Genomic DNA, 8966 nt, shown 5'->3' with positions numbered 1-8966 from the left:
AGGGCTATTGCCCCTTCATTGTACCCATTTATCCATCTCTAAGTGGGAAGATTCCTAAACTTAAGTACAAAGAAGTGAATGAAGAAAAGTATTTGCATGTATAAATCTGTGTGTCTTCCACTTTGTCCCAGATATCCTAAATTCAAACATTCTTCTAACGTAGGAAAATCCAGTATTTTAATGTGGACATCAACTGCACAACGATTGTCAGAAAAACAATGCGTATTTGCATGGTGATACATTTGCAAAATGTGTCATAGTTTGCTACTCCTTACCCTTCCATGAACCAGAGAATTATTTCAGTTTATTAGTCCCCTCCCCTAGGAAGCTTCCACCAATACTCTTTTCTTTTCCCCTTTCCTTTAACTTGATTGTGAAATCAGGTATTCAACAGAGAAATTTCTCAGCCTCCTACTTCTGCTTTTGAAAGCCATAAAACAGCGAGGGAGAAACTGGCAGACAGCAAACCTCTTCGAGGCACAAGGCACAACAGGCTGCTCTGGGATTCTCTTCAGCCAGTCTTCATTGCTCAAGTATGACTTTAATCTTCCTTACAACTAGATGCTAAGGGAGTCTCTCTGTCTCTCTCCCTCTTTGTGTGTATGCATATGTCTCTCTCTCTTTCTTTCTCTCTCTCTCTCCCCCTCCTTCCCTCTCTGCCTCCCTCTCTCAGCTTTTTGCAAAAATGTCAGGTGTAATATAATGCTTATGACTCGGGAAATATTCTGGGAATGAATACTGCTTATCTAGCAGCTGACACCCTAAAGGTTAGTGTCAAAGCCTCTGCTCCAGCTCTCCTAGCCAATACATTGCTAGTTGGGGTTTGGTTTAGCAAATGCTTTTCTCTAGACCCAAAGGACTTCTCTTTCACACATTCATTCATTCACTCAGAGATCACTTCTTTGCATGACTGCCATGCACTGGATGCTGAGAGAAATCACACATGAATGTAGCCATCATGGGGAAGTCACTCATTTTCTCCTTTTTACACAGGTGTCTGAAGCAGCCATGGCAGAAGTACCTGAACTCGCCAGTGAAATGATGGCTTACTACAGGTCAGTGGGGACACTGAGATCAGTAACATGAGCAGGTCTTCTCTTTCAAGAGTAGAGTGTTATCTGTGCTTGGAGACCAGATTTTTCCCCTAAATTGCCTCTTTCAGTGGCAAACAGGGTGCCAAGTAAATCTGGTTTAAAGACTACTTTCCCATTACAAGTCCCTCCAGCCTTGGGGCCTGGAGGCTATCCAGATGTATTGTTGCAAGGGCTTCCTGCAGAGGCAAATGGGGAAAAAAGATTCCAAGCCCACAATACAAGGAATCCCTTTGCAAAGTGCGGCTTGGAGGGAGAGGGAGAGCTCAGATTTTAGCTGACTCTGCTGGGCTAGAGGTTAGGCCTCAAAATCCAACAGGGAGCACCCAAGGTGCCCACCTGCCAGGCCTAGAATCTGCCTTCTAGACTGTTCTGCACATATCACTGTGAAACTTGCCAGGTGTTTTCAGGCAGCTATGAAAGACAGGCTGTTTGCCATTTCTTATGAACAGTCAAGTCTTGCACACAGGGAAGGAAAAATAAACCTGTTTAGAAGACATAATTGAGACATGTCCCCGTTTTTATTACAGTGGCAACGAGGATGACTTGTTCTTTGAAGTCGATGGCCCTAAACAGATGAAGGTAAGACTATGGGTTTAACTCCCAACCCAAGGAAGGGCTCTAACACAGGGAAAGCTCAAAGAAGAGAGTTCTGGGCCACTTTGATGCCATGGTATTTTGTTTTAGAACAACTTTAACCTCTTCCAATGAGACACAGGCTGCACCACTTGCTGACTTGGCCACTTGGTCATCTTATCACCATAGTCACTCACTAACGTTGGTGGTGGTGGCCACACTTGGTGGTGACAGGGGAGGAGTAGTGATAATGTTTCCTGTTTCATAGTAGGAAGACAACCAAGTCTTCAACACAAATTTGATTCTCCTTTTAGGAGATGGGTTCAGCCTATGCCAATCACTTGAGTTAAACTCTGAAACCAAGAGATGATCTTGAGAACTAACATATGTCTACCCCTTTTGAGTAGAATAGTTTTTTGCTCCCTGGGGTGAAGCTTATAACAACAAGACATAGATGATGTAAACAAAAAGATGAATTGAGACTTGAAAGAAAACCATTCACTTGCTGTTTGACCTTGACAAGTCATTTTACCTGCTTTGGACCTCATCTGAAAAATAAAGGGCTGAGCTGGATGATATCTGAGATGCCAGCATCCTGCAACCTCCAGTTCTGAAATATTTTCAGTTGTAGCTAAGGGCATTTGGGCAGCAAATGGGCATTTTTCAGACTCATCCTTACAGAGAGCCATGTTATATTCCTGCTGTCCCTTCTGTTTTACATGATGCTCAGTAGCCTTCCTAGGTGGCCCAGCCATCAGCCTAGCTAGGTCAGTTGTGCAGGTTGGGAGGCAGCCACTTTTCTCTGGCTTTATTTTATTCCAGTTTGTGACAGCCTCCCCTAGCCTCATAATCCAGTCCTCAGTCTTGTTAAAAACACATTTCTTTAAAAGTTTTAAGACTGGCATAACTCATTGGCTCCAGCTGTGGGAGGAGCCCATTGGCTTGTCTGCCTGGCTTTTGCCCCCATTGCCTCTTCCAGCAGCTTGGCTCTGCTCCAGGCAGGAAATTCTCTCCTGCTCAACTTTCTTTTGTGCACTTAGAGGTCTCTTTAACTGTCTTTCAAGCCTTTGAACCATTATCATGACTTAAGGCAACCTCAGTGAAGCCTTAATACGGAGCTTCTCTGAATAAGAGGAAAGTGGTAACATTTCACAAAAATACTCTCACAGGATTTGCAGAACGCCTATGAGACAGTGTTATGAAAAAGGAAAAAAAAAAGAACAGTGTAGAAAAACTGAATACTTGCTGAGTGAGCATAGGTGAATGGAAAATGTTATGGTCACCTGCATGAAAAAGCAAATCATAGTGTGACAGCATTAGGGATACAAAACGATATAGAGAAGGTATACATGTATGGTGTAGGTGGGGCATGTACAAAAAAGATGAACAAAGTAGAAATGGGATTTATTCTAAAAGAATAGCCTGTAAGGTGTCAGAAAGCCCACATTCTAGTCTTGAGTCTGCCTCTAACCTGCTGTGTGCCATTAAGTACACCCTTAACCTCCTTGAGCTTCAGAGACGGATAATCTTTTTATTTTATTTTATTTTGTTTTGTTTTGTTTTGTTTTGTTTTGTGAGATGGAGTCTCACTCTGTTGCCCAGGCTGGAGTGCAGTGGTACAATCTTGGCTTACTGCAACCTCCGCCTCCTGAGTTCAAGCGATTCTCCTTCCTCAGTCTCCTGAATAGCTGGGATTACAGGCGTGCCCCATCACACCCAGCTAATTTTTGTATTTTTAGTAGAGAAGGGGTTTCGCCATGTTGGCCAGGCTGGTTTTGAAGTCCTGACCTAAATGATTCATCCACCTCGGCTTCCCAAAGTGCTGGGATTACAAGCATGAGCCACCATGCCTGGCCCAGAGAGGGGTGATCTTTAGAAGCTTGGGATTCTTTCAAGCCCTTTCCTCCTCTCTGAGCTTTCTCCTCTCTAATGTCAAAGCACGGTTCCTGGCAGGACCACCTCACCAGGCTCCCTCCCTTGCTCTCTCCGCAGTGCTCCTTCCAGGACCTGGACCTTTGCCCTCTGGATGGCGGCATCCAGCTACGAATCTCCCACCAGCACTACAGCAAGGGCTTCAAGCAGGCCGTTTCAGTTGTTGTGGCCATGGACAAGCTGAGGAAGATGCTGGTTCCCTGCCCACAGAACTTCCAGGACAATGACCTGAGCACCTTCTTTCCCTTCATCTTTGAAGAAGGTACTTAGCCAAGAGCAGGCAGTAGATCTCCACTTGTGTCTTCTTGGAAGTCATCAAGCCCCAGCCAACTCAATTCCCCCAGAGCCAAAGCCCTTTAAAGGTAGAAGGCCCAGTGGGGAGACAAAACAAAGAAGGCTGGAAACCAAAGCAATCATCTCTTTAGTGGAAACTATTCTTAAAGAAGATCGTGATGGCTACTGACATTTGCAACTCCCTCACTCTTTCTCAGGGGCTTACACTTACATTGTCACCAGAGGTTCGTAACCTCCCTGTGGGCTAGTGTTAGGACCATCACCATTTTACCTAAGCAGCTCTGTTGCTCATCCACAGTAAGCAGTAATAGACCTGAAGCTGGAACCCATGTCTAATAGTGTCAGGTCCAGTGTTCTTAGCCACCCCACTCCCAGCTTCGTCCCTACCGGTGTTGTCATCAGACTTTGACCATATATGCTCAGGTGTCCTCCAAGAAATCAAATTCTGCTGCCTCACCTCACGAGGCCTGCCCTTCTGATTTTATACCTAAACAACATGTGCTCCACATTTCAGAACCTATCTTCGACACATGGGATAACGAGGCTTATGTGCACGATGCACCTGTACGATCACTGAACTGCACACTCCGGGACGCACAGCAAAAAAGCTTGGTGATGTCTGGTCCATATGAACTGAAAGCTCTCCACCTCCAGGGACAGGATATGGAGCAACAAGGTAAATGGAAACATCCTGGTTTCCCTGCCTGGCCTCCTGGCAGCTTGCTAATTCTCCATGTTTTAAACAAAGCAGAAAGTTAATTTAAGGCAAATGATCAACACAAGTGAAAAAAAAAAAAAAACATTAAAAAGGAATATACAAACTTTGGTCCTAGAAATGGCACATTTGATTGTACCGGCCAGTGCATTTGTTAACAGGAGTGTTAGTTACCCTGAGAAATTAGACAGCTCAAGCACTCCCAGGACCGTGTCCACCCAAGTCTCTTGGGCATAGTGCAATGTCAATTCTTCCACAATATGGGGTCATTTGATGGACATGGCCTAACTGCCTGTGGGTTCTCTCTTCCTGTTGTTGAGGCTGAAACAAGAGTGCTGGAGCGATAATGTGTCCATCCCCCTCCCCAGTCTTGCCCCCTTGCCCCAACATCCGTCTCACCCAATGCCAGGTGGTTCCTTGTAGGGAAATTTTACTGCCCAGCAGGAACTTATATCTCTCCGCTGTAACTGGCAAATGTTTCAAGTGCGGTGAGCCCATCATTAGCTGTGGTGATCTACCTGGCATCGTGCCACAGTAGCCAAAGCCTGTGCACAGGAGTGTGGGCAACTAAGACTGCTGACTTTGAAGGACAGCCTCACTCAGGGAGAAGCTATTTGCTCTCAGCCAGGCCAAGAAAATCCTGTTTCTTTGGAATCGGGTAGTCAGAGTGATCCCAGGGCCTCCAATTGACACTGCTGTGACTGGGGAAGATCAAAATGAGTGTCTCTCTTTGGAGCCACTTTCCCAGCTCAGCCTCTCCTCTCGTAGTTTCTTCCCATGGGCTATTCTCTGTTCCTGAAACAGTTCTGGTGCCTGATTTCTGGCAGAAGTACAGCTTCACCTCTTTCCTTTCCTTCCACATTGATCAAATTGTTCCGCTCCTGTGGATGGGCACATTGCCAGCCAGTGACACAATGGCTTGCTTCCTTCCTTCCTTCCTTCCACATTTAAAATGTAGACCGTCTTTCATTCTCCATTCCTACTGCTATGAGGCTCTGAGAAACCCTCAGGCCTTTGAGGGGAAACCCTAAATCAACGAAATGATCCTGCTATTGTCTGTGAGAAGTCAAGTTATCCTGTCTCTTAGGCCAAGGAACCTCACTGTGGGTTCCCACAGAGGCTACCAAATTACATGTATCCTACTCATGGGGCCCAGGGGTTGGGCTGACCCTGCACTGCTGTGTCCCTAACCACAAGACCCCCTTCTTTCTTCAGTGGTGTTCTCCATGTCCTTTGTACAAGGAGAAGAAAGTAATGACAAAATACCTGTGGCCTTGGGCCTCAAGGAAAAGAATCTGTACCTGTCCTGCGTGTTGAAAGATGATAAGCCCACTCTACAGCTGGAGGTAAGTGAATGCTATGGAATGAAGCCCTTCTCAGCCTCCTGCTACCACTTATTCCCAGACAACCACCTTCTCCCCGCCCCCATCCCCAGGAAAAGCTGGGAACAGGTCTATTTGACAATTTTGCATTAATGTAAATAAATTTAACATAATTTTTAAATGCGTGCAACCTTCAATCCTGCTGCAGAAAATTAAATCATTTTGCTGATGTTATTATGTCCTACCATAGTTACAACCCCAACAGATTATATATTGTTAGGGCTGCTCTCATTTGATAGACACCTTGGGATATAAATGACTTAAAGGGTCCCATTATCACGTCCACTCCACTCCCAAAATCACCACCACTATCACCTCCAGCTTTCTCAGCAAAAGCTTCATTTCCAAGTTGATGTCATTCTAGGACCATAAGGAAAAATACAATAAAAAGCCCCTGGAAACTAGGTACTTCAAGAAGCTCTAGCTTAATTTTCACCCCCCCAAAAAAAAAAAAATTCTCACCTACATTATGCTCCTCAGCATTTGGCACTAAGTTTTAGAAAAGAAGAAGGGCTCTTTTAATAATCACACGGAAAGTTGGGGGCCCAGTTATAACTCAGGAGTCTGGCTCCTGATCATGTGACCTGCTCATCAGTTTCCTCTCTGACCAACTCAAAGAACATCTTTCCCATAGCATCTTTGTCCCTTGCCTCACAAAAATTCTTCTTTCTCTTTTGCTGCAGAGTGTAGATCCCAAAAATTACCCAAAGAAGAAGATGGAAAAGCGATTTGTCTTCAACAAGATAGAAATAAATAACAAGCTGGAATTTGAGTCTGCCCAGTTCCCCAACTGGTACATCAGCACCTCTCAAGCAGAAAACATGCCCGTCTTCCTGGGAGGGACCAAAGGCGGCCAGGATATAACTGACTTCACCATGCAATTTGTGTCTTCCTAAAGAGAGCTGTACCCAGAGGGTCCTGTGCTGAATGTGGACTCAATCCCTAGGGCTGGCAGAAAGGGAACAGAAAGGTTTTTGAGTATGGCTATAGCCTGGACTTTCCTATTGTCTACACCAATGCCCAACTGCCTGCCTTAGGGTAGTGCTAAGAGGATCTCCTGTCCATCAGCCAGGACAGTCAGCTCTCTCCTTTCGGGGCCAATCCTCAGCCTTTTTGTTGAGCCAGGCCTCTCTCACCTCTCCTACTCACTTAAAGCCCGCCTGACAGAAACCACGGCCACATTTAGTTCTAAGAAACCCTCTGTCGTTCGCTCCCACATTCTGATGAGCAACCGCTTCCCTATTTATTTATTTATTTGTTTGTTTGTTTTATTGATTGGTCTAATTTATTCAAGGGGGGCAAGAAGTAGCAGTGTCTGTAAAAGAGCCTAGTTTTTAATAGCTATGGAATCAATTCAATTTGGACTGGTGTGCTCTCTTTAAATCAAGTCCTTTAATTAAAACTGAAAATATATAAGCTCAGATTATTTAAATGGGAATATTTATAAATGAGCAAATATCATACTGTTCAATGGTTCTGAAATAAACTTCACTGAAAAAAAAAAAAAAAAAAGGTCTTTCCTGATCATTGACTTGTCTTGGATTTGACACCGAACAGTAAAGATAAACAGGGCTGTGAGAGTTCTTGGGGGACTAGAATCCCACTCCTCATTGCTGAGTACTGCAAAGTACCTAGAAACATCCTTGGCCACCAAAGACTATCCTCCTCACCCATCCCCTTTATTTCTGTTGTTCTACAAAATGATATTCAGTGCACATCTGGAACAGGATCAGCTGAAGCACTGCAGGGAGTCAGGACTGGTAGTAACAGCTACCAGTGATTTATCTATCAATGCACCAAACATCTGTTGAGCAAGCGCTATGTACTAGGAGCTGGGAGTACAGAGACAAGAAAGGTAACAAGTTCCTCCTCAGATAGGAGAGGCAGATAGGTACAAGCAAAAACAAGGCAACATGACAAGTAGAGTAAGATAAAATACAAAAGGAGTATCCAGGAAGGAGTGAGGAGAGTGACATAAGAATCAAGCCTAAAGGGATAAATAGAAAATTTCCACACATGGGCTGGGCAAGGTGGCTTACGCCTGTAATCCCAGCACTTTGGGTGGCAGAGGCAGAAAGATCGCTTGAGCCCAGGAGTTCAAGACCAGCCTGGGCAACATAGTGAGACCCCCATCTCTACAAAAAATAAATAAATAAAACAATCAGCCAGGCATGCTGGCATGCACCTGTAGTCCTAGCTAGTTGGGAAGCTGACACTGGAGGATTGCTTGAGCCCAGAAGTTCAAGACTGCAGTGAGCTATGATTGCACCATTGCACTCCAGCCTGGGCGACAGAGTGAGACCCTATCTCTAAAAAATTGTTCCCAGATAGAAAAGAAAGGCCCTCAGGTAGAGGAACCAGCGTGAACAAGGGCATGGGGGTATAAGAATGAATGATGGAAAAAGTACATTTTCAGAACTGCGGGAATCACCAGAAGTAAAGTCAAAGCACAAAACAAGCCAGAGGAAAAGTAGTTGTAACTCACATCCCAGATAAAGAGATAACTTGCTTCACATGTAAAGAACTGCCTCAAAACATTTGAAAAAAAAAACAAAAATCCAGCAAAACAAGAGGCAAGGGATCTTAACAGTCTGTTCACAGAAAAGAAAATACTATTTGATCTTGGGCAGAGTAAAACAATGCTTAACATTGTAATAAGAAAGTCAAATTAAAAGCACTTTGAGATACTAGTATTTTCCCATCAGATTGACAAAAATCAAAAGTTTAACAACAGACCTTATTGGTCAAACTGTCGGGAAATCCCCACTGTTAAATATTACATGTGGGACTATAAATTAATATGACCCTTATAGAACAAAATTTGCTAACTATGAAAATCACAAGTGCACTTCCCCTTTGATCCAGCAATTTCACTCCTGGAGATTTATCCTACAGATGGACATAACCCATGTGAAATGAAAAATGATCAAAATTATTAATTGCACATCATTTGTAATATGAAAAATTGGAAGTAAC

At 44.1% G+C, this 8966-nt stretch overlaps 1 protein-coding gene across 1 annotated transcript; it reads left to right on the top strand.

Moving 5' to 3' along the window:
* The first annotated feature begins 388 nt into the window (after nucleotides 1-388).
* Nucleotides 389-7502, top strand: IL1B (interleukin 1 beta). The gene is made up of 7 exons (XM_002811789.5): nucleotides 389-533; nucleotides 994-1055; nucleotides 1622-1673; nucleotides 3660-3861; nucleotides 4408-4569; nucleotides 5824-5954; nucleotides 6674-7502. Exons 2-7 carry the CDS (start codon nucleotides 1009-1011, stop codon nucleotides 6884-6886), a joined length of 807 nt encoding a protein of 268 aa, XP_002811835.3. The 5' UTR covers nucleotides 389-533; nucleotides 994-1008; the 3' UTR covers nucleotides 6887-7502.
* Nucleotides 7503-8966: the final 1464 nt, after the last annotated feature.

This window comes from Pongo abelii, chromosome 12 (genome assembly GCF_028885655.2).
Source record: "Pongo abelii isolate AG06213 chromosome 12, NHGRI_mPonAbe1-v2.0_pri, whole genome shotgun sequence".
Taxonomy (NCBI): domain Eukaryota; kingdom Metazoa; phylum Chordata; class Mammalia; order Primates; family Hominidae; genus Pongo; species Pongo abelii.
This window is presented reverse-complemented; position numbering and strand designations above follow the sequence as displayed.